The sequence below is a fragment of the Nerophis lumbriciformis genome, linkage group LG32 (assembly GCF_033978685.3).
Source record: "Nerophis lumbriciformis linkage group LG32, RoL_Nlum_v2.1, whole genome shotgun sequence".
Lineage (NCBI taxonomy): Eukaryota > Metazoa > Chordata > Actinopteri > Syngnathiformes > Syngnathidae > Nerophis > Nerophis lumbriciformis.
The window spans coordinates 5,969,525-5,995,509 of NC_084579.2; the positions used below are offsets into that span (position 1 = coordinate 5,969,525).

The window sequence follows — 25,985 nt, forward strand, 5'->3', positions numbered from 1 at the left end:
TTGAATTCTTTTGAAAGGCTTACAAAAAAACTACATTTGAATTGTAATTCCATGCTATTGACAGGACTATTAATTTTAATGAAGTTAGCTTACCATGTTTACAGTATGATAATTGTGATAGAAATGTGAATTTTAGGCACAGAATATTTTTTACAATTGAACAAGGCAGTAGATTATACAAGCTTGGACAGAAAGTTAAGAATGACACCAATTTTTTTTTTAATGGAATTGTTTAGTACTGTTTTACCATTTGTTTACTGTAAAAAGTGTTTATACTTTCAATTAACAAATTGAAGTCTTGTGAAAGGTTGACAGGATAACTGGCATTAACTGTCAAAATAATTTCAAACTATTGAAGTTAGCTTACAGAATAAACATGTCAATCAACCCATATGATTTTTGCTGTAATATTTTTGTTTTGAAAAGTCACTGTGACTGATAGAAAAGTGATGGTTTTAGCAACATTTTAACCTGTCTGAATGCTAATAATCATTTTGCGTCGGGGTGGGCGAAGCCTGAACCCCCCACCAGGACTTTGTCCTGGACCTACCGGGGCCTGCAACCCCTGGACCCTGGCTACTAGGTTTTTCTGATTTCAAAAGTTGGCAGGTATGCAGTAGTGTACACAATTTTGGAAATAAGAGCTAAAAGGTGCTGTCCATGCATGTGGCCACTAAGCCTTTAGAGGTTTAAACATATAATTGATATTGTAGCGCCGTCAGCCTGTGTTTTTTTCTGATGTTAATTATGATCAAAACCGGAATCCATTAATTAAAAATTTGTATTGTCAGCATTGATATGACCAATACTGCATCTGTAACTACTTGGTATTGGATCGATACCAAATTTGTCGTATCGCCCAAAACTAATGTAAAGTGTCCAAGTTAAAGAAGAATAAGTGCTTATTAAATTTTAACAGAAGTGTAAACAAAAACATGTTAAAACAGAAAGTAACCAAATATTAATAAGTGGATTATTAATAGTTTTGATCAAATAATACAACGAGAAATTATGCAATATGTTAATGAAAATTATCAGAATGATTCTATTAACGTTTACAAACCAAATAATATATAGTGATGTATATCATTATTGCAAGAGGCTGCAATATACAGTATATCACAATATAGATTTTAGGCCATATCGCCCATCCCTATTAGAAAGCATGTGCGTGAGTTGGCGCCATCACAAACTTCTGGAGGGTCTTTTTTTATTTTTTTATTTTTTTTATTTTTTTTATTAAATCAACATAGAAAAAAAACACACGATACACTTTCAACTAGTGCATCAACCCCCAAAAAAAACCCTCCCTCCCCTATTCACACTAACACACACACACTCACACAAAAGGGGTTGTTTCTTTCTGCCATCAATACTCTGGTTTCCACAACATGGACAACACTTCTGCAAGGGACACAGTCCCTGAAGCACACTTGATTGTTTGTGCTGCTGGTCCACTAACATTTTCATTTAATTACTTTTTTTTTTTTTTTTTTTTCTCCCTTATGTAATTATTTTTATATTGTTTACTTTCCTTTTTATCCAAGAAAATATTTATTTATCTTATCTATTAAAAAAAAAAGGAAAGAAAGGACCTTATCTTCACCAGACCTGGTTGTAAATGAAATTAGCTTCGTTTAAAGGTTGTTGTTTTTTTTAAAACCAGGTCCAGTCCAGATAATGTCCAAGTCGGGTCCAGCAACACACACCTTCATTCATGTACACTGAGAAAAAAACAAAAACAAAAACAAAAACAGAAAATTTTGGAACACAACAGATTGCATATAATCTATAAACAAAATTACATTTTAAAAACAAAAACAAAAAATGTATGTACAGTCCAGCTTATGTTCAGGTCACTAAAAATTAGGGAATACAACAACAGATAGCATATAATCTATAAACATAATTACACTTTCAACATAAGCCTTTGAGGACTTCCCATCTTTTTTTTATGTTTTTTGGCATCATTATCGTTTTCAACCATGTAACTTTCTAAAGTTAAAAAATACTGAATAAATGTTTTAAAGAAAGTAATACTAAGTGAATATCTGTTTTTGGCCTTAAAAATAAACCTTTTACCGAGTACTATAATTCAATTGATTAAATCATGATTGTCAATGAACTCTCCCAAAATAACAGAAACCACATCAAGCTTCATAAACAAACCAATCCTTAAACACATTTTTTCAACTTCCACCCAAAAGGAAGACACAATATGACAATACCAAAACAAATGCAGGGTGGATTCAGACTCCTGACAACAAAATCGGCAGTCATCTGACTCTGTCATATTCCATAATTTTAACATTTTCCCCGTGGGTAAGAAGTTATAAATAATTTTAATTTGAAAATAACGATTTTGCACATCAATAGTAGTTTTATAGATTAGTTTGAATATGGCATCCCACGGCAACGGGCAGTCAAAAAAGTCCTCCCATTTTCCAAATGTGTTGTATGGGGCAGCCTTCAAAGATTTCTTTATTAAATACAACTTATATATTTTTCTATTTATTTTAGTTCCTTTTTGCCAACTTGAATTTCTTATTAGAGATTTACAAACTGTAATAATTTAGTAGTTCCATAATTAATTATTTGTTTCCATCTTTTCCCAATGACTCCAGTTAGTTGATTACGGTAAATAAAAAGCTTGAGCAAGCATCACCATACATAGTTGTAAATTCTTCATACTTCATAATCTTACCATTCTCATTGATAATATCATTGACAAAAATGATTCCTCTTTCAAACATATTTTTCCAAAAGAAAGGCTTTCCATCTATTACAATATTAGAGTTCATCCATATTATCTGCTGCAAAATATCGTCTCTTTTTTCTGGCACATAAAATTGAAAACACCACCATGAGTGGATTGTTTCCTTTATGAACCCGCCATTTTTCCCAGCAGACTCTCTACATAAGAAAAATGGAAGGGGATCACTTGTAAAAAAGGATACAATTTCTTTTGATAAAATACATGTTTTTTTGTCCAACAGGACACTTGTGTACCACTCAGTGTTGAAATACATATTTGGAACAATTGGTGCTTTTAAAGACAGACACATAGCTTCAAGGTTGAGAAGTTTCTGGAGGGTCTTTGTTTCCACACGCGCCAACACTCTTGTGTCCAGAATGTGGTCTAAGACGCAACCTCTTTTTTTTCTTTTCTTTTATTTTCAGAGAACTTTGGTGGGTTTGGTGCGCGATTTACGAGGTATCGCGTTCGCCTTTAATGCCAAGACCAGCTTCATGATGCTCTTTGACTGGATGTATCCTTGCAGCCGCCGTAGCCCTGCTTTGAGTTCCACGTTCTTGTCGAGTGTGCAGCTTTCCTTGATTCAGATCCGCAGATACCCAGCCTACATGCCCATCCTGCAGCGGGCCATCGAGCTGTGGTACCACGACCCGGCATGCACCACGCCTGTGCTCAAACTCATGGCTGAGCTGGTTCACAACAGGTAAGGCGTGCACAAAGCGCACGAGGAGAGGGGGGGGTGCAGTCTTTTTGTCCCGAGACCAGGCTTTCTGCTCCGTCGCTCCCAGTCTGTGGATTGCCCTCACGAACCACCTGAGGGCACCACAGACTGTGGATGCTTTTAAAAAAGGCTTAAAAACCTTTCTTTTTAGAAAAGCCTTTTTTTAGATATATGCGTGCTCGTTCTAGTTTTTATTTTTATTTATTGTTTTAATACACTGTAGCACTTTGAGGTTGTTTGCTCAATGGAAAGTGCTTTTTACAAATAAAATCTATTATTATTAGGGCCCGCATGGCCCATTGTAAAAGGAATCCCAACGGGAGTCCTTTTGCAATGGGACATAAGGACCTATTGTTTTTCTAAGGTTTTATTATTATTCCGCCGCCTCTTTGAGCACTAATTTGACCCACTTAACATGCTTCAAAACTCACCATATTTGACCCACACATCAGGACCTGCGAAAATTGTCTTTTAATTAAAAAAAACGAACCCCAAAACTCAAAATTGCGTTCTAGCGCCCCCTAGAAAGAAAACTGCTTATAACTCCGAGTACGAATGTTGTAGAGACATGAAACAAAAACCTCTATGTAGAGCTCACTTAGCCCTACTTTTCATTAATTAATTTCCTCGGGCAAAAATCAACAGGAAGTTGGCAATTCCCCCTTCAAGACAAAAATGTACTAAAAACAGTCACTTTTGCCTCTTTGAGCTGTAATTTGACCCCCTTAACATGCTTCAAAACTCACCGAACTGAACACACACATCAGGACTAGCAGAAATTGCGATCTAATAAAAAAACCTAACCCCAAATTTAAAAATTGCGCTCTAGAGCAATTTTTTAATAAAATTGAGGAAAAAACTGCTCCTCGGAAGAAAAAAATGACAAAACTGCCTGTAACTCCCACTGGGAAGGTCGGAGAGACATGAAACCTCAATGTAGGTCTCACTTAGACCTACATTTCATAAATTGACAACCCCCAGCAAAAATCAACAGGAATTTGCTATTCCCCCTTCAAAACAACATTTTTGTAAAATTATTATTATTGTCTTAAATGTTGCAGATCTCAGCGGCTCCAGTTCGACGTGTCGTCGCCAAACGGCATCCTGCTTTTCCGAGAAACCAGCAAGATGATCACAACCTACGGTGACCTGCGCTTCCACCTTGTCGGAAAGCTCAAACAGAGCAGGTTCATTTACAGGTTTGGACTTGTGTGTCCGACAGGCAATCGCATCCTGACGCTGGGCGACGTCCCGAAGGACCAGGTGTACAGCGTGAAGCTGAAGGGGGTCAGCGTGTGCTTCGCCATGCTGAAGGCGGTGCTCAGCGGGAACTACGTCAACTTCGGCGTGTTCCGTCTCTACGGCGACGACGCCCTGGACAACGCCTTACAGACCTTCATCAAGCTGCTGCTGTCTATCCCTCACAGCGACCTGCTGGTGCGTGTCGCCTCACATCTCAAGTGTCACGTAGCGCCGCTGAGTCGCTTACCTTTTTCAAATGCTGCGCCCCCACAGGACTATCCCAAACTCAGCCAGTCCTTCTACTCCCTGTTGGAGGTTCTGACCCAGGACCACATGAACTTTATCGCCAGCCTGGAGCCTCACATGGTCATGTACATCCTGTCGTCCATATCAGAGGGCCTCACCGCGCTTGGTAACTGCCTCTTTTTGTCTCGTCTCACTTGCAAACAGCCACGCCTTCAGCGTCATCCGTTGACTTGGCAAACATGGCGTCATTTTAATGCTTTAGTTGAACTTTGCAAGTACGTTGCAGACCTTACTAACCTTGTCATTGGCCGCTTTGTGTGGTCACATATCCATCTCATTGGAAAACATTTTACACTAAAGTTAAAGTCCCAACGATTCTCTCATACACACACACACTAGGTGTTTGTCCTTTGCATTTGACCCATCCCCATGTTCACCCCCTGGGAGGTGAGGGGAGCAGTGAGCAGCAGTGTGCGCCACGCTCTGGAATCATTTGGTGATTTAACCCCCAATTTCAACTAGGGATGTCCCGATCCAGGGTTTTGCACTTCCGATCCGATACCGATATTGTTTTTGCATTTCCGATCCGATACCGATACTGGCCTATCCGAGCGTGTATTAAAGTTTAAAGTTATTTAGCCTACTTAGTTGTCAGAATCATGTTGAAAAGGGTTTTAGTACTCTTGATAACAACTAGCCAGCTGAATTAGGGGAGTTTGAATAATACACAATGGTTGGTAACAAGAAACTGACCTGTTTATTCAAGGATAAACACAAAATAGACAAAATTATACATGACAAACAGAAATGGCATCATTGAACTAGGGCTGGGCGATATGGCCTTTTTTTAATATTGCGATATTTTAAGGCCATATTGCGATACACAATATATATCTGGATATTTTGCCTTAGCCTTGAATGAACACTTGATGCATATAATCACAGCAGTATGATGATTCTATGTGTTTTGATGGATTGATTGAGACTTTTATTAGTAGGTTGCACAGTGAAGTACATATTCCGTACAATTGACCACTAAATTGTAACACCCGAATAAGTTTTTCAACTTGTTTAAGTCGGGGTCCACTTAAATTGATTCATGATACAGATATATACTATCAGATATATACTATCATCATAATACAGTCATCACACAAGATAATCACATTGAATTATTTACATTATTTATAATTCAGGGTGTGGAGGGGGGCGCCGGATGTAAGTGTCAAAAAGACAGCCAAAAGAGTTTGATATGCGAGCACCTTAGAGGGAGCGTTGCTCGCACGGCTGCGCTAGCATCACAGCTAACGTTAGCCATGCTGCTACCTCTCTGCTGGGAGAGGACGTATACGTATGTGACGTATGACGTGACAGTATGTGACGTATGACGTGAAAGTATGTGACGTATGACGTGACAGTATGTGACGTGTGTAAGAAGGTGCGCTTGTCTGTCTGTGAGAGGGAGACACGGGAAAGTGTGAGAAGAGCCTGTCGTGTAATGCCAGCAGCTAAAAGCAACTGCGTGAGAATTGTGGATGTGTTGAAGGTGTGCTGGAAAATGCGGAACGGAAATTACGGAGCAGCAGAAAAGTGGAATGTATTATTGAAATCGGTGCGTTGGAAAACACGGACCAGAGTTTTTTTTAAAACTGGATCTGGATCGGCATTTTCCCATGCCTTGCCGATACGCAATTTTTGGCAAATATCGGCAGCCGATCCAAATATCGGATCGGGACATCCCTAATTTCAACCCTTGATGCTGAGTGCCAAGCAGGGAGGCAATGGGTCCCATTTTTGTAGTCTTTGGTATGACTCGGCCGGGGTTTGAACTCACAACCTTCCAGCCCTGTACAAACACCGGACTCAGATACCTGAGGGGAGGGGCTGTCACGTGACTTCAAAGGACGTCACGTAATTAGATGAACCTGCCACCATTACAGCAGTTTATGTAGTCAGTCAGTCAGTCAATGTTTATTTATATAGCCCTAAATCACAAGTGTCTCAAAGGGCTGCACAAGCCACAACGACATCCTCGGTTCGGAGCCCACATAAGGGCAAGGAAAAACTCACAACCCAGTGGGATGTCAATGTGAATGACTTTGAGAAACCTTGGAGAGGACCGCAAATGTGGGTAACCCCCCCACCCACCCACCCTAGGGGAGACCGGATGCAATGGACGTCGAGTGGGTCTAGCATGATATTGTGAAAGTCCAGTTCATAGTGTTTCTAACATAATAGTGTGAGAGTCCAGTCCATAGTGTTTCTAACATAATAGTGTGAGAGTCCAGTCCATAGTGTTTCTAACATAATAGTGTGAGAGTCCAGTCCATAGTGGATCTAACATAATAGTGTGAGAGTCCAGTCCATTGTGGATCTAACATACTAGTGAGAGTCCAGTCCATAGTGGATCTAACATAATAGTGTGAGAGTCCAGTCCATAGTGGATTAAAAATAATAGTGAGAGTCCAGTCCATAGTGGATCTAACATAATAGTGTGAGAGTCCAGTCCATTGTGGATCTAACATACTAGTGAGAGTCCAGTCCATAGTGGATCTAACATAATAGTGTGAGAGTCCAGTCCATAGTGGATCTAACATAATAGTGTGAGATGTAGGATTTGTTGAAAAACAATGTCTGATTGTAGTCTAACACTTCGAGATCAAATCAAATCAAATCAACTTTATTTATAAAGCACATTTAAAATTTACCACAGGGGTAGCCAAAGTGCTGTACAATGAACAGGTTAAAAGATTAAACGAGTACCGAGCAAACACAACACAACACAAACAGAACACGATAAAAAATAAATAATTAAAATAGAATAAATAAAAACATAAAAACAGGTTCACAGCAGGTGTATTATGGGGCGCCATTGCAGGATGGATATCACTCAGTGTTAAAAGCCATGGAATAAAAGTATGTTTTTAAGAGAGATTTAAAAACAGGAAGAGAGGAGGCTTGTCTAACACTCAGGGGTAGGTCGTTCCAGAGCTTGGGAGCAGCAACGGCGAAAGCTCTGTCACCTCTAAGCTTGAAATAACGACTTTTCGTAAAAAAACGTGAGCGCCTCAAGGCTTTGAGGAACATTCCGGTGTTCTTTGATTTCCGATAAGTGGAGAAATGGCCGAGTTAAAGCAAGTAGGGAAAATAAGAATTGTTGTTTTTTCGCACCGACATTAACATTGGAGTCAATGAGAGATTTAGCTGACTCTCTTGGCTTTGAAGGCCAACAGAAGCGAAATGGGACACATGTCCTCCATTAAAGTGACATTCTCTGAGAGAGGACGTGTGTGTCAACGTTTTCAGTGAAACACATGACAGTGGGATAAAAGATGAGGCCGTGAGGACAGGTTGTTGAAAAAAAAAAAAAAGCACGTTTTCGGGGCTTCCACGCTCTAGTAAATTAGAGTGGACGCCATCCGCTTTAATGAGAGAAGGCAGGGTCCTTGAGGGTGCATGGGAGTTTGCCCTACCAGTCTACATGTGCTTTGTGGACTTGGAGAAGGCATTCGACCATGTACCCCGGGAAGTCCTGTGGGGAGTGCTCAGAGAGTATGGAGTAACGGACTGTCTTATTGTGGCGGTTTGCTCCCTGTATGATCAGTGTCAGAGCTTGGTCCGCATTGCCGGTAGTAAGTCGGACACGTTTCCAGTGAGGGTTGGACTCCGCCAAGGCTGCCCTTTGTCACCGATTCTGTTCATAACCTTTATGGACAGAATTTCTAGGCGCAGTCAAGGCGTTGAGGGTATCTGGTTTAGTGGCTGCAGGATTAGGTCTCTGCTTTTTGCAGATAATGTGGGCCTTATGGCTTCATCTGGCCAGGATCTTCAGCTCTCACTGGATCGGTTCGCAGCCGAGTGTGAATCGACTGGGATGAGAATCAGCACCTCCAAGTCCGAGTCCATGGTTCTCGCCCGGAAAAGGGTGGAGTGCCATCTCCGGGTTTGGGGAGGAGATCTTGCCCCAAGTGGAGGAGTTCAAGTACCTCGGAGTCTTGTTCACGAGTGAGGGAAGAGTGGATCGTGAGATCGACAGGCGAATCGGTGCGGCGTCTTCAGTAATGCGGACGCTGTATCGATCCGTTGTGGTGAAGAAGGAGCTGAGCCGGAAGGCAAAGCTCTCGATTTACCGGTCGATCTACGTTCCCATCCTCACCTATGGTCATGAGCTTTGGGTTATGACCGAAAGGACAAGATCACGGGTACAAGCGGCCGAAATGAGTTTCCTCCGCCAGGTGGCGGGGCTCCTTAGAGATAGGGTGAGAAGCTCTGCCATCCGGGGGGAGCTCAAAGTAAAGCCGCTGCTCCTCCACATGGAGAGGAGACAAATGAGGTGGTTCGGGCATCTGGTCAGGATGCCACCCGAACGCCTCCCTAGAGAGATGTTTCGGGCACGTCCGACCGGTAGGAGGCCACAGGGAAGACCCAGGACACGTTGGAAAGACTATCGCTCCCGGCTGGCCTTGGGAACGCCTCGGGATCCCCCGGGAGGAGCTGGGGAGAGGGAAGTCTGGGTTTCCCTGCTTAGGCTGCTGCCCCCGCGACCCGACCTCTGATAAGCGGAAGAAGATGGATGGATCCGCTTTAATGGAGGAAGGCCAATGGCGCTCGCCTCCTTCTGATGGCCATCCAGCCAAAACCAAACATTGGACGAAAAAACTTTTTAGCCAGGGTTAAAGTAGACAAGTGTGTGGACAAAATGAGACGTTAAGCACTGAGCTACGTGAAGGATGGCAGAGCTACCAGAGGAGGTAATCTCGCAGTTTGGCGCGTCCTTCTGGCAATATCCGCCATTATAAAGGTTGCGTACCCATTCAATTGGTCAATTTTCCCTATTCAATTGGCCCATTTTTTTTTAGGAGGATACAACAGCTCACCGCCGTCACAATGTAAACAAACGCCATGGGTGGATCTACACCTGACATCCACTGTAATAATACCAAGTACAGGAGCGTATCTAGTCGATACTACTATGATTACATTGATATTTTTTAGCATCACAAAATCTTTTTTCGTTTTCTTTTTATGTATATTGTTTATAAACTCAACAACAGAAGAATAAGTGATTATTACATTTTAACATAAGTGTAGATAGAACATGTTGAAACGGAAAATAAGCAGATATTAACAGTAAATAAACAAGTAGATTAATAATTCATTTTCTACCACTTGTCCTTATTAATGTAGACGAAATAATAGAATGATAAATGACACAATATTTTACTACATACGTCAGCAGCTAAATTAGGAGCCTTTGTTTGTTTACTTACCGGTACTAGAGATGCGCGGATAGGCAATTTATTTCATCCGCAACCGCGGCAGAAAGTCGTCAACCATCCGCCATCCACCCGATGTAACGTTTGATCAGAACTGCACCCGCCCGCCATCCGCCCGTTGTTATATATCTAATATTAATAAAAAAAAAAAAAAAAGGGTGAAAACTACGCGAATTGCACCTTGTGCAGACAAGATTTTTCGATCGGACACGGAGGAATTAGTGATGTAAAAGACCACGTTGGGACAAAAAAACACAAGTCTAATGCCGTTGCTAGCGATACAAGTGGAAAACTTTCAACGTTTTTCGTCGCCCAAACAGATTCTTTGGATGTGATAAATGCCGAAGTTTTATTTACGGAGGCAATAATTGAGCATGGACTTCCAATCGCACTGGCTGATCACATGGGACAGTTAATAATGTAATGCAACCTTTAAAAATCATTACGCGGTGATCGCGATCCCAAAAATAAACTTTTCTTGCATGATAATGTCCAGAAAAATTCGCTTTATATTACTATAGAGTCCTTTTAACGAATGAGTTTGATGGTTTATCACAAACCTTAAATGAAAGAAGTCCTTTGTTCTCCTGCAGCATGGCCTTGCTTCGTGTTTGGTGCGCCATCCTGTCGGCTGTATTTCACAGCACGACATACTGTTAAAAGTGTTTATACTATTTATACTTTCAATTAACAAATTGAAGTCTTGTGAAAGGTTGACAGGATAACTGGCATTAACTGTCAAAATAATTTCAAACTATTGAAGTTAGCTTACAGAATAAACATGTCAATCAACCCATATGATTTTTGCTGTAATATTTTTGTTTTGAAAAGTCACTGTGACTGATAGAAAAGTGATGGTTTTAGCAACATTTTAACCTGTCTGAATGCTAATAATCATTTTGCGTCGGGGGGCGAAGCCCTGAACCCTCCACCAGGACTTTGTCCTGGACCTACCGGGGCCTGCGGCCCTTGGACCCTGGCTACTAGGTTTTTCTGATTTAAAAGTTGGCAGGTATGGTGAGGTTATAAAGCTTTTGCCTGTTAAAGAAAGGAGACTGATCCAACGCAGCACAGACTTGCGCGTGCCACGCTGTCACGACCCAGACGCACACCAGTGCGCAATCATATGGGAGCCGCGCTGAGCGCACCTCCAAGCGCATCTCGCTGCCGGCGACGGCCAGGTATGGGCCCACGCTCCAGCGCCATCCATTTTCAGGGCTAGTTGATTCGGCAGGTGGGTTGTTACACACTCCCTTAGCGGGTTCCGACTTCCATGGCCACCGTCCTGCTGTCTATATCAACCAGGGTGAGCCCCACCCCTTTCGTGAGCGCACTGCGCGCAGAGTGACCCCTGTTACGCGCCCCCGGCAACAGGGGTGGCAAGCAGGTAAGCTGCGCGGGCGGAGCGCGCGGAGTGACCCATGTTACGAGCCCCCGGCCACGGGGGTGGCGGGCAGGTAAGCTGCTTACCTGCTGCGCGTGACGCCGGCCGTGGCGAAAGCGGACGAGGCGGGGTGTCGGTGCGGTGGGCGCGGTAGTGACCCTGGACGTGCGTCGGGCCCTTCTCGCGGATCGCCTCAGCTACGGCTCCCGGTGGGGCCCTCTCGGGGGAAGGGGCCTCGGTCCCGGACCCCGGCGAGGCGTCCCTTCTCCGCTCCGTAAAAGTGTCCATCTCTTTTTTTTTTTTTTCTTCTGTTGTGGCATATGCTGCAGGTGCCTGCTCGTTTTTCGTATGTGGGTAACAACATTTAACTATGTATATATATTTCCGAATTGGTTTAACTGCCACCCGCAAAAAAAAAAAAAAAAAAAAAAATCTAATTAATCCGCCCGACCCGACCCGCGAGCGGATAAAATCTTATTTTTTTAAATTTCATCCGCCCGATCCGCGGATAATCCGCGGACTCCGCGGTTGTGTCCGCAAACCGCGCATCTCTATTACTTACTAATAAATGAAAAGTTGTCCCGTATGTTCACTATTTTATTTATCCTCTTAAGGCCCAAGCTGTTTGTTTACATGCTTTTTTTAATTTCTCTTTGCTATTTGGGCTTATTGGACCCTAATTAGAATAAAAACTAAGAATCATCTTTTGATATGATGTATTTAGCCCATAAGTACACAAACGTATACTTCATGTGTAGTGACATGCTAATTCTTATTTTTACACTTTTTTCCCCCAAATTCCTTTGTGTGTTATACTCTTCTGACACCACCAGATGGCAGTATAAGTGTACACATAAGCGGCCATAAGAACCCAATTCAATAGTGTACACAATTTTGGAAATAAGAGCTAAAAGAGCGGACAAAACAGCAATAATAAACATATTGTAACTCCCTCCAAATAGCACAGACACAATGGCTTTCTTGAACTGATTTATTTGAAGGCTTCTTTCCCTTCAAATTCACCGTGAAAACTGAAATAAAATAAAGCACGTTATAAACGTAAAAATAACAACATGCACAGCATGTGGATCGAACATTTTACCGAAGTAAATACAAACAGAAGTGACAAACAAATACCTCGTTGGCCTGCATGCTTCTTTTAGGAGGAAATTGTGGTCTTCAGGCTCTTATAGCCCAAACACTTAGAGTCCTAGTGACACTTTTTAGTCTTTGGGACAGTCAGTTTCTCTCTTTCTGCCTTCACATGGCATGAAAAATGTTTACTCATACCCGGAAGTAGCTTCCTTACATTAGACGACAGACCAAACGAGACACTTCAAAATAAAAGTATGCCACAAACTTAACAAAAAGGCATGAAATTACATTTTTAACCATAGTAACTTAAATATAGCCTTCTTATGAACTTTTATGCATTTTGATTTGAATTCCCTTTTATGAACTTAACTTATTATTCTGTTTTTAGAGAAATAAAACAATTTATAATAATTATTAGTAGCAACAGTTACACATATGTTTAATTTACCCTAAGATTTTTTGTTAAAATAAAGACAATAATGCCGATTTTTATGGTCCCCTTTATTTAGAAAAGTATCGAAATACATTTTGGTACCGGGACAACCCTACTGGTCAGATGCATGTATTTTTATTTAAAAAGGCTAAAAAATGTATACAAATATTCAAAGACAAATCTTATTAGTATCAACATGTGTTTTCTCTTTTATAGTTTTGCTCTTTTATCAATTGTTTTCTTTGTTTACCCCTGGTTTAATTATATTTATTATTATGCCTTCTTTAAATGTTGGAATTTAGTTTGGCAGATAAAGAGTCCTTTTTAAATTAGAGATGGAAAAAAACACTTTAAGTAGTTTATTTATAGTGTCCACAATAAAGTTAAGGTAAAACTAAACACAGAAAGGAAAGTACCGAATTTTCCGCACCATAAGGCGCCCTGGGTTATAAGCCGCGCCTTCAATGAACGGCATATTTCAAAACTTTGTCCACCTATAAGCCGCCCCGTGTTATAAGCTGCATCTAACTGCGCTAAAGGAATGTCAAAAAAACAGTCAGATAGGTCAGTCAAACTTTAATAATATATTAAAAACCAGCGTGATGTGGGCGCGCATGGAGTCGTATATCAACGTGGACGGAGCTGCGTGAAAAAAGCCACCCGGCCTCTTCGCGTAAACTTACCTTAACCACTCGCTCATCTTTTCTTCATCCATCCATCCCTTCGAGTTAGCTTTTATGATGACGCCGGCTGGAAAGGTCTCTTTTGGCAAGGTCTTCCTTTTGAATATCACCATGGGTGGAAGTTTCTGGCCATTAGCATGGCAAGCTAGAACCACAGTGAAGGATGACTTCTCATTCCCTGTGGTGCGAATATTCACCGTACGTGCTCCCGTTGTATCCACAGTGCGGTTCACAGGAATATCAAAAGTCAGTGGAACCTCGTCCATGTTGATAATGTTCTCTGGCCGGATCTTTTTTTCAGCTATCTTGTTTTTACAATATGCACGGAAAGTAGCCAGCTTTTCTTGAAAGTCTTTAGGCAGTTGCTGTGAAATAGTAGTCCGTGTGCGGATGGAGAGATTGCGTCTTTTCATGAACCGGAAACCTGTCACTTAGTAGGAGCCATTTTGTGGTCTTTACAGATGTAAACACACAAAGGAAATGAAACGTAATATCCGCGCGCTTCTTCTTCTTCTACGCGGGCGGGTGGTTGCTTACAGTAGAAGAAGAAGCGCTTCCTGTTCTATGGGGGCGGGTGCTTACCTTGGCGGTTGCTTGCGTAGAAGAAGAAGCACTTCCTCTTCTACGGGGAAAAAAGATGGCGGCTGTTTACCGTAGTTGCGAGACCGAAACTTTATGAAAATGAATCTTAATATTAATCCATATATAAAGCGCACCGGGTTATAAGCCGCACTGTCAGCTTTTGAGTAAATTTGTGGTTTTTAGGTGCGGCTAATAGTGCGGAAAATACGGTACATTGATATACCCATGAAGTGCACAAACATGTGGGAATCATTTTAAATCAACAACACAGTTTGGTATAAAGTGAAAAAAGCAATACAACCATACAGGATAAAGTTTGACTTCTGTGCCGCTAGCTTAATGCTAACATACAATGGCCGTGCCCATTGTCAGGCTAAAGAGAATTAGCATTGGGATTGTTTTAAACTTGTACAAAGGTTTAACAAAAATGACATAAATGGACAAATGCATTCTTGCTTACAGACTTATAAGCACCAAACTCTCTAAAGGAAGATTGAGAAGTATGGAAAACATTGTGTGTTATCAGTGTGTGTGTGTGTGTTGCAGACACAATGGTGTGCACGGGCTGCTGCTCCAGTCTGGACCACATCGTCACCTACCTGTTCAAGCAGTTGTCTCGCTCCACCAAGAAGCGCCCCACACCCATGGCCACGGACGACCGCTTCCTGCACATCATGCAGCAGCACCCTGAGATGATCCAACAGGTGACCCACCTCGGTGCCCGCCATTCTTCTCCTCCTTCTTTCTTTAACGAGTGATGGTCGCGCAGATGCTGTCCACGGTCCTGAACATCATCATCTTTGAGGACTGCAGAAACCAGTGGTCCATGTCCCGACCCCTCTTAGGCCTCATCCTCCTCAACGAGAAGGTGAATGATCACACACACACACACACACACACACACACACGCCTGGTGATACCGGTACTTAAAAGTGTGCTTGGTTGGCAGTACTTTGCCGACCTGAGGAACAGCATCGTCAACAGCCAGCCTCCAGAGAAGCAGCAGGCCATGCACTTGTGTTTTGAGAACCTCATGGAAGGAATTGAACGCAACCTCCTGACCAAGAACAGAGACAGGTAACTAGTGTTGTCCCAATACCAATATTTTGGTACCGGTACCAAAATGTATTTCCATACATTTCTAAATAAAGGGGACCACAAAAAGGCATAATTGGCTTTATTATAACAAAACATCTTAGGGTACATTAAACATATGTTTATTATTGTAATGTAGTCCTTAAATAAAATAGTGAACATACTAGACAACTTGTCTTTTAGTAGTAAGTAAACAAACAAAGGCTTCTAATTAGTCTGCTGATGTATGCAGTAACATATTGTCATTTATCATTCTATTATTTTGTCAACATTATGAGGGACAAACTGTAAAAATGTATTACTAATCCACTTGTTAATTTACTGTTAATATCTGCTTATTTTCTCTTTTAACATGTTCTATCTACACTTCTGTTAAAATGTAATAATCACTTATTCGATACTTTACATTAGTTTTGGACGATACCTCACATTTAGGTATTAATCTGATTCCAAGTAGTTGCAGGATCATACATTGGTCATATTCAAAGTCCTCATGTGTCCAGGGACGTATTTCCTGAGTTTATAAACATAATATACACAATTTTTTTCTAAAGGACAAAAGATTTTGTGACGATAAAAAATGTAGATGTAATCATAGTAGTATCGACTAGATACGCTCTTGTACTTGGTATCATTACAGTGGATGTTTACATTCAAGAGCGCTATCTTATGTTAGCAGTGACGCCGGTGAGCTATTGTATCCTCCATACGGTGTGTGGTGAAGCATGTTTAGCTATTCCTTGTCCTCCAGTGATAATGATACTTGTAAAAACGTACTTTATTTGTCGCCAAATAACACAATACTGTAATTTAGAAAAACAGTTCCATAGATTTTTTGGGGGGTTAAAATTCTGCCAAATAAGTTGTAATTTTTTCCCCCATAAAAAAAATGGCATTAATGTTTTTCCATGTAAGGTGATACACTGTAAAAACTACACAGTTTTATTATTTTACGGTAAACTGAATTGCCAAAATTTTACCGTTAAAAAAACAGTAGTTCGGTTTTTCCATTTACAGTAATATGCTGTAAAAAAAAAAAAAAAATACATTTTTACAAAGTTTCTGGCAACTGAGCTGGCAGTTTTTTACTGTCAAAAACAGTGGTACAGTTTTTTAATTTACAGTAATATGCTGTAAAGAAAACAAACAAACCAATAGTTAATTTGTACAGTAAGTTTCTAGCAACTTAGCCAGCAGTTTTTAACCGTCAAAAAACAGTGGTTCCATTTACAGTAATATGCTGTGTAAAAAATAAAATAAAATTATAGTAAGTTTCTGGCAACTTTTTTTATTAACTGTAAAAAAACAGTGGTACAGTTTTTCCATTTACAGTCATATGCTGTAAAAAAAAAAAAAAAAAAAAAAAAAAACTACCGGTACATTAGAATACGTTTCTGGCTACTGAGCCGGAAGTTATATTTAACCGTAAAAAAAACAGTGGTACAGTTTTTCCATTTACAGTAATATGCTGTGTAAAAAAAAAAGAAAAATTATATTAAGTTTCTGGCAACTCTTTTTATTACGGTAACTGTAAAAAAAACAGTGGTACAGTTTTTCCATTTACAGTAATATGATGTAAAAAAAACAAAAAAACAAAACCCTACATTAAAATAAGTTTCTAGCAACTAAGCCGGCAGTTTTTTTTACCATGAAAAACAGTGGTACAGTTTTTTCATTTACAGTAATATGCTGTAAAAAAAAAAAAACAACAAACCATTTTTACAATAAGTTTCTGGCAACTTTTTCATTTACAGTAATATGCTGTAAAAAAAAACAAAAAAAACCCTACATTATTCAAATAAGTTTCTGGCTACTGAGCCGGCAGGTTTTTTTTTACCGTAAAAAACAGTGGTACAGTTTTTTCATTTACAGTAATATGCTGTAAAAAAAAAAAAAAAGTAAATTTTTACAGTAAGTTTCTAGCAAATGAGCCAGCAGTTTTTAACCGTAAAAAAAACAGTGGTACAGTTTTTTCATTTACAGTAATATGCTGTAAAAAAAAAAAAAAAAAAAAGTAAATTTTTACAGTAAGTTTCTAGCAAATGAGCCAGCAGTTTTTAACCGTAAAAAAATAGTGGTACAGTTTTTCCATTTACAGTAATATGCTGTAAAAAAAACAACAAACCATTTTTACAATAAGTTTCTGGCAACTTTTTAATTTACAGTAATATGCTGTAAAAAAAAAAAAAAAAAACTACATTATTCAAACAAGTTTCTGGCTACTGAGCTGGCAGGTTTTTTTTTTTACCGTAAAAAACAGTGGTACAGTTTTTTCATTTACAGTAATATGCTGTAAAAAAAAAAAATAAAAATAAAAAAAAAAGTTAATTTTTACAGTAAGTTTCTAGCAATTGAGCCATCAGTTTTTAACTGTAAAAAAACAGTGGTACAGTTTTTCCATTTACAGTAATATGCTGTAAAAAAACAAACAAACCATTTTTACAATAAGTTTCTGGCAACTTTTTAATTTACAGTAATATGCTGTAAAAAAAACAAAAAAAACCTACATTATTCAAACAAGTTTCTGGCTACTGAGCCGGCAGGTTTTTTTTTTACCGTAAAAAACAGTGGTACAGTTTTTTCATTTACAGTAATATGCTGTAGAAAAAAATAAAAGAGTTAATTCTTACAGCAAGTTTCTAGCAACTGAGCCAGCAGTTTTTAACCGTTTTAACAGTAATATGCTGTAAAATAAAAACAACAACAAACCTACATTTTTACAGTAAGTTTCATTTACAGTAACATGCTGAAAGAAAGAAAAAAAACCTACATTATTCAAATAAGTTTCTGGCTACTGAGCCGGCAGTTTTTCAACCGTAAAAAAACAGTGATAGTTTTTTCATTTACAGTAATATGCTGTAAAAAAAAAAAAAAAAAAAAAAGTAAATTTTTACAGTAAGTTTCTAGCAACTGAGCCAGCAGTTTTTAGCCATCAAAAAACAGTGGTGCAGTTTTTCCTTTTACAGTAATATGCTGTAAAAAATGTTTTTTTTTTAAAAACACTGCCAATTTGACGGATTGATTATTTTCTCTTTTTTTTTAGTAGCAAAAACTGCAATGTGGCCCTTTAATGAAACCGAGTTTGAACCCCTGCTCGAACATACACGGAGTGATAAAAAACAGTTTATACGCCACATTATTTTGCTGTAAAAAAAACAACAAAAACAATAGTTAATTTGTACAGTAAGTTTTTAGCAACTTAGCCAGCAGTTTTTAACCGTCAAAAAACAGTGGTTCCATTTACAGTAATATGCTGTGTAAAAAAAAAAAAAAAAAAAAATTATATTAAGTTTCTGGCAACTTTTTTTATTAACTGTAAGAAAACAGTGGTACATTTTTTCCATTTACAGTAATATGCTGTAAAAAACCCACAAAAAAACCCTACATTAAAATAAGTTTCTGGCTACTGAGCCGGAAGTTTTTTTCCCCGTAAAAACAGTGATACAGTTTTTCCATTTACAGTAATATGCTGTAAAAAAATTACATGTTTACAGTAAGTTTCTAGCAACTAAGCCGGCAGTTTTTTTACCATGAAAAACAGTGGTACAGTTTTTTCATTTACAGTAATATGCTGTAAAAAAAAATAACAAACCATTTTTACAATAAGTTTCTGGCAACTTTTTCATTTACAGTAATATTCTGTAAAAAAAAACAAAAAAAACCTACATTATTCAAATAAGTTTCTGGCTACTGAGCCGGCAGGTTTTTTTTACCGTAAAAAACAGTGGTACAGTTTTTTCCATTTACAGTAATATGCTGTAAAAAATTATATATATATTTTTTTTTACAGTAAGTTTCTAGCAATTGAGCCAGCAGTTTTTAACCGTAAAAAAACAGTGGTACAGTTTTTCCATTTACAGTAATATGCTGTAAAAAAAACAACAAACCATTTTTACAATAAGTTTCTGGCAACTTTTTCATTTACAGTAATATGCTGTAAAAAAAAAACAACAAACCATTTTTACAATAAGTTTCTGGCAACTTTTTCATTCACAGTAATATGCTGTAAAAAAAACAAAAAAAAACCTACATTATTCAAACAAGTTTCTGGCTACTGAGCCGGCAGGTTTTTTTTTTTACCGTAAAAAACAGTGGTACAGTTTTTTCATTTACAGTAATATGCTGTAAAAAAAAAAAAAAAAAGTTAATTTTTACAGTAAGTTTCTAGCAATTGAGCCAGCAGTTTTTAACCGTAAAAAACAGTGGTACAGTTTTTCCATTTACAGTAATATGCTGTAAAAAAAAAAACAACAACAAACCTACATTTTTACAGTAAGTTTCTGGCAACTTTTTCATTTACAGTAATATGCTGAAAGAAAGGAAAAAAAACCTACATTATTCAAATAAATTTCTGGCTACTGAGCCGGCAGTTTTTTAACCGTAAAAAAACAGTGATAGTTTTTTCATTTACAGTAATATGCTGTAAAAAAAAATAAAATAAAATAAAAAAAAAAGTTAATTTTTACAGTAAGTTTCTAGCAATTGAGCCATCAGTTTTTAACTGTAAAAAAACAGTGGTACAGTTTTTCCATTTACAGTAATATGCTGTAAAAAAACAAACAAACCATTTTTACAATAAGTTTCTGGCAACTTTTTAATTTACAGTAATATGCTGTAAAAAAAACAAAAAAAACCTACATTATTCAAACAAGTTTCTGGCTACTGAGCCGGCAGGTTTTTTTTTTACCGTAAAAAACAGTGGTACAGTTTTTTCATTTACAGTAATATGCTGTAGAAAAAAATAAAAGAGTTAATTCTTACAGCAAGTTTCTAGCAACTGAGCCAGCAGTTTTTAACCGTTTTAACAGTAATATGCTGTAAAATAAAAACAACAACAAACCTACATTTTTACAGTAAGTTTCATTTACAGTAACATGCTGAAAGAAAGAAAAAAAACCTACATTATTCAAATAAGTTTCTGGCTACTGAGCCGGCAGTTTTTCAACCGTAAAAAAACAGTGATAGTTTTTTCATTTACAGTAATATGCTGTAAAAAAAAAAAAAAAAAAAAGTAAATTTTTACAGTAAGTTTCTAGCAACTGAGCCAGCAGTTTTTAGCCATCAAAAAACAGTGGTGCAGTTTTTCCTTTTACAGTAATATGCTGTAAAAAATGTTTTTTTTTAAAAACACTGCCAATTTGACGGATTGATTATTTTCTCTTTTTTTTTAGTAGCAAAAACTGCAATGTGGCCCTTTAATGAAACCGAGTTTGAACCCCTGCTCGAACATACACGGAGTGATAAAAAACAGTTTATACGCCACATTATTTTGCTGTAAAAAAAACAACAAAAACAATAGTTAATTTGTACAGTAAGTTTTTAGCAACTTAGCCAGCAGTTTTTAACCGTCAAAAAACAGTGGTTCCATTTACAGTAATATGCTGTGTAAAAAAAAAAAAAAAAAAAAAATTATATTAAGTTTCTGGCAACTTTTTTTATTAACTGTAAGAAAACAGTGGTACATTTTTTCCATTTACAGTAATATGCTGTAAAAAACCCACAAAAAAACCCTACATTAAAATAAGTTTCTGGCTACTGAGCCGGAAGTTTTTTTCCCCGTAAAAACAGTGATACAGTTTTTCCATTTACAGTAATATGCTGTAAAAAAATTACATGTTTACAGTAAGTTTCTAGCAACTAAGCCGGCAGTTTTTTTACCATGAAAAACAGTGGTACAGTTTTTTCATTTACAGTAATATGCTGTAAAAAAAAATAACAAACCATTTTTACAATAAGTTTCTGGCAACTTTTTCATTTACAGTAATATTCTGTAAAAAAAAACAAAAAAAACCTACATTATTCAAATAAGTTTCTGGCTACTGAGCCGGCAGGTTTTTTTTACCGTAAAAAACAGTGGTACAGTTTTTTCCATTTACAGTAATATGCTGTAAAAAATTATATATATATATTTTTTTGCAGTAAGTTTCTAGCAATTGAGCCAGCAGTTTTTAACCGTAAAAAAACAGTGGTACAGTTTTTCCATTTACAGTAATATGCTGTAAAAAAAACAACAAACCATTTTTACAATAAGTTTCTGGCAACTTTTTCATTTACAGTAATATGCTGTAAAAAAAAAACAACAAACCATTTTTACAATAAGTTTCTGGCAACTTTTTCATTCACAGTAATATGCTGTAAAAAAACCCAAAAAAAACCTACATTATTCAAACAAGTTTCTGGCTACTGAGCCGGCAGGTTTTTTTTTTTACCGTAAAAAACAGTGGTACAGTTTTTTCATTTACAGTAATATGCTGTAAAAAAAAAAAAAAAAAGTTAATTTTTACAGTAAGTTTCTAGCAATTGAGCCAGCAGTTTTTAACCGTAAAAAACAGTGGTACAGTTTTTCCATTTACAGTAATATGCTGTAAAAAAAAAAACAACAACAAACCTACATTTTTACAGTAAGTTTCTGGCAACTTTTTCATTTACAGTAATATGCTGAAAGAAAGGAAAAAAAACCTACATTATTCAAATAAATTTCTGGCTACTGAGCCGGCAGTTTTTTAACCGTAAAAAAACAGTGATAGTTTTTTCATTTACAGTAATATGCTGTAAAAAAAAAAAAAAAGTATAGTAAGTTTCTGGCAACTTTTTTTATTAACCGTAAAAAACAGTGGTACAGTTTTTCATATACAGTATATGCTGTAAAAAAAAAAATTTAAAAAAAAAAGGGGGAAATTTTTACAGTAAGTTTCTAGCAACTGAGCCGGCAGTTTTTAGCCATCAAAAAACAGTGGTGCAGTTTTTCCTTTTACAGTAATATGCTGTAAAAAAATGTTTTTTTTCAAAACACTGCCAATTTTACAGATTAATTATTTATTTTCTCTTTTTTTTTTAGTAGCAAAAACTGCAATGTGGCCCTCAATGAAACCAAGTTTGAACCCCTGCTCGAACATACACGGAGTGATAGAAAACAGTTTATACGCCACATTATTTTGCTGTAAAAAACAAAACAAAAATAATAGTTAATTTGTACAGTAAGTTTTTAGCAACTTAGCCAGCAGTTTTTAACCGTCAAAAAACAGTGGTTCCATTTACAGTAATATGCTGTGTAAAAAAAATAAAATAAAAATTATATTAAGTTTCTGGCAACTTTTTTTATTAACTGTAAAAAAAACAGTGGTACAGTTTTTCCATTTACAGTAATATGCTGTAAAAAAAAACAACCCTACATTAAAATAAGTTTCTGGCTACTGAGCCGGAAGGTTTTTTTTTCCGTAAAAAACAGTGATACAGTTTTTCCATTTACAGTAATATGCCGTAAAAAAAACAACAAACCATTTTTACAATAAGTTTCTGGCAACTTTTTCATTTACAGTAATATGCTGTAAAAAAAAAACCCCAAAAAACCTACATTATTCAAATAAGTTTCTGGCTACTGAGCCGGTAGGTTTTTTTTTACCGTAAAAAACAGTGGTACAGTTTTTTCATTTACAGTAATATGCTGTAAAAAATTTTTTTTTTTAAAGTTAATTTTTACAGTAAGTTTCTAGCAATTGAGCCAGCAGTTTATAACCGTAAAAAAACAGTGGTACAGTTTTTCCATTTACAGTAATATGCTGTAAAAAAACCAACAACAAACTACATTTTTACAGTAAGTTTCTGGCAACTTTTTCATTTACAGTAATATGCTGAAAGAAAGGAAAAAAAACCTACATTATTCAAATAAGTTTCTGGCTACTGAGCCGGCAGTTTTTTTTTTACCGTAAAAAATAGTGGTACAGTTTTTTTCCTTTACAGTAATATGCTGTAAAAAAAAAAAAAAAAAAAAAAAAAGTAAATTTTTACAGTAAGTTTCTAGCAATTAAGCCAGCAGTTTTTTTACCGTAAAAAATAGTGGTACAGTTTTTCCATTTACAGTAATATGCTGCAAACCTACATTTTTACAGTAAGTTTCTGGCAACTTTTTCATTTACAGTAATATGCTGAAAGAAAGACAAAAAAACTACATTATTCAAATAAGTTTCTGGCTACTGAGCCGGTAGTTTTTTTTTTACCGTAAAAAACAGTGGTACAGTTTTTTCATTTACAGTAATATGCTGTAAAAAAAATTTTTTTTTTAAGTTAATTTTTACAGTAAGTTTCTAGCAATTGAGCCAGCAGTTTATAACCGTAAAAAAACAGTGGTACCGTTTTTCCATTTACAGTAATATGCTGTAAAAAAAACAACAACAAACTACATTTTTACAGTAAGTTTCTGGCAACTTTTTCATTTACAGTAATATGCTGAAAGAAAGGAAAAAAAACCTACATTATTCAAATAAGTTTCTGGCTACTGAGCCGGCAGGTTTTTTTTTACCGTAAAAAATAGTGGTACAGTTTTTTTCCTTTACAGTAATATGCTGTAAAAAAAAAAAAAAAAAAAAAAAAAGTAAATTTTTACAGTAAGTTTCTAGCAATTAAGCCAGCAGTTTTTTTACCGTAAAAAATAGTGGTACAGTTTTTCCATTTACAGTAATATGCTGCAAACCTACATTTTTACAGTAAGTTTCTGGCAACTTTTTCATTTACAGTAATATGCTGAAAGAAAGACAAAAAAACTACATTATTCAAATAAAAACTACATTATTCAAATAAATTTACAGTAATATGCTGTTAAAAAAAAAATGTATAGTAAGTTTCTGGCAACTTTTTTTATTAACCGTAAAAACAGTGGTACAGTTTTTCATTTACAGTATATGCTGTTAAAAAAAAAATAAGGAAATTTTTACAGTTTTTAGCCATCAAAAAACAGTGGTACAGTTTTTCCTTTTACAGTAATATGCTGTAAAAAATGTTTTTTTTAAAAACACTGCCAATTTTACAAATTGATTATTTATTTTCTTTTTTTTTTTTTAGTAGCAAAAACTGCAATGTGGCCCTCAATGAAACCGAGTTTGAACCCCTGCTCGAACATACACGGAGTGATAGAAAACAGTTTAAACGCCACATTATTTGTGTGTGTGACTGAACTCTCCATGTTTTGCACTCGCAGGTTCACTCAGAACTTGTCGGTGTTCCGGCGGGAGGTCAACGACAGCATGAAGAACTCTACGTACGGCGTCAACAGCAACGACATGATGAGCTGACATTCCACGCGGCCGAGTCCTACCCAGCAGCAGATGGAGTGCCACGGCCCCGCCCCCGTGCGACCCCCGCCTCGTGCCCCCCACCCCACGGGATCATTGATAATATTCAGCCAATAAGCACCTGTGTCACACCACCCCGCCCCCTCCTTTTTGATATGAGCATATATAAATATATACAGATCTATTTTAACGCCAGTCAGCTTCGGTTGCACGAGGAAGATTGGGGAGGGGAGGGGGGGTGGCACGTGGCAGCACGGGGGCCGGGGGCCGGGGGCCGGGGCGAGGGTCGCTGTAGTGATCTGCTTCTGCCTGCCTTGTATAGAAAAGGACACAAGTGTACATTTTGTTTGGTAACATTTTCCACAATGTTTCTATGATGCGTGATTGAGCTTTTTACGGCGTAGGACTTAGTGGACGCGTCCACGCCGGTGGAGTCAGTCCCTGGCCATCGGGTTCAAAGTGAAGTAGAAAACCAAAACGGCCAGTCTTAGGTGGCCCTCGGAGGACCTCACTTCCTGGACGTGGCACACGGCTACTTCCCGTAGCTCTCAGTGACCCTTTTACCAGCGCCTCACGTCCGGGCTCGGTCCTCCAAGCCACCGGGGGAGGGGGGGGAGTGGGGGGGCAGCTCAGCTCACTTCCAAACCCTCTCACAAGATCCTGATGGCGCTTTGTGGACCCGTGGAGCGTCTCGACTGATCGGAGCGCTGCTTCCACCGTTTTTACTTTCTGGATTCCTCGGAGCGGGTTGTGGTCATTTTTGGTGCGTGCGTGTGTGCGTGTGTGTGTGTGTGTATGCCCCGTGACGGCAACACTAGCGCCCCCTGGAGGAAGTCGGTCTAGTGGCAGGAAGGTCGTCGGGCGTTCACGGTGCGCGGTTCCCGCCTGGTGGGTGTTTACTTCCTGGTTTGTGACTGAATGTGTTTGGAAGTCTGCTCGTGTAGTGTCAGCATTGTGACTGCAAATAAACCTCATCATTTTTACTAGGCCACGCCTCCTCTTTCACGACCACGCCCACATCCCCTCCCTCATACCTGCCAACTACTCCGGTTTTCCCGTAATTAGTACGGTTTTCATCAACCTATTCCGGGTTACGGTTGCAGTGATAATAAATACGTTTTTTCATTAATTAAATTTTTTTTTTTTTTTTTAAGTTTTATTCACGAAATCGCGTAACAACAATGACAATCGACACTGCTTCCCGTAACTTCCTATCGAGCCATTCCGAATGCCATGCGCGAGGCTATTTATAGCACCGCTGCCAAGCACGAGGCCATTGTTTCCAAACGAGCGAACGATCATGGAATCAGTCGGAGAAAAATCGCATACGAGTCTTAAACCGAAAAGAAAACTGCAGTCATTCCGTGAAGAATATTCAAAAGCCTATCCGGGAATAATTATCCGT

At 38.0% G+C, this 25,985-nt stretch overlaps 1 protein-coding gene across 5 annotated transcripts in view; it reads left to right on the plus strand.

Moving 5' to 3' along the window:
* xpo7 (exportin 7) overlaps window positions 1–25,566 on the plus strand; it is a 78,701-nt gene extending 53,135 nt beyond the window's left edge. For all 5 annotated transcript variants that reach the window (XM_072912070.1, XM_072912074.1, XM_072912073.1 and 2 more), the window contains 9 exons: window positions 3,181–3,269; window positions 3,351–3,458; window positions 4,538–4,620; window positions 4,699–4,913; window positions 4,992–5,130; window positions 14,964–15,121; window positions 15,187–15,285; window positions 15,367–15,494; window positions 24,487–25,566. In XM_072912070.1, coding sequence (XP_072768171.1) covers window positions 3,181–3,269; window positions 3,351–3,458; window positions 4,538–4,620; window positions 4,699–4,913; window positions 4,992–5,130; window positions 14,964–15,121; window positions 15,187–15,285; window positions 15,367–15,494; window positions 24,487–24,580 — 1,113 coding nt within the window. In that variant the 3' untranslated portion in view covers window positions 24,581–25,566. The remainder of the gene's footprint in view (window positions 1–3,180; window positions 3,270–3,350; window positions 3,459–4,537; window positions 4,621–4,698; window positions 4,914–4,991; window positions 5,131–14,963; window positions 15,122–15,186; window positions 15,286–15,366; window positions 15,495–24,486) is intronic.
* The last annotated feature ends 419 nt before the right edge of the window (window positions 25,567–25,985 follow it).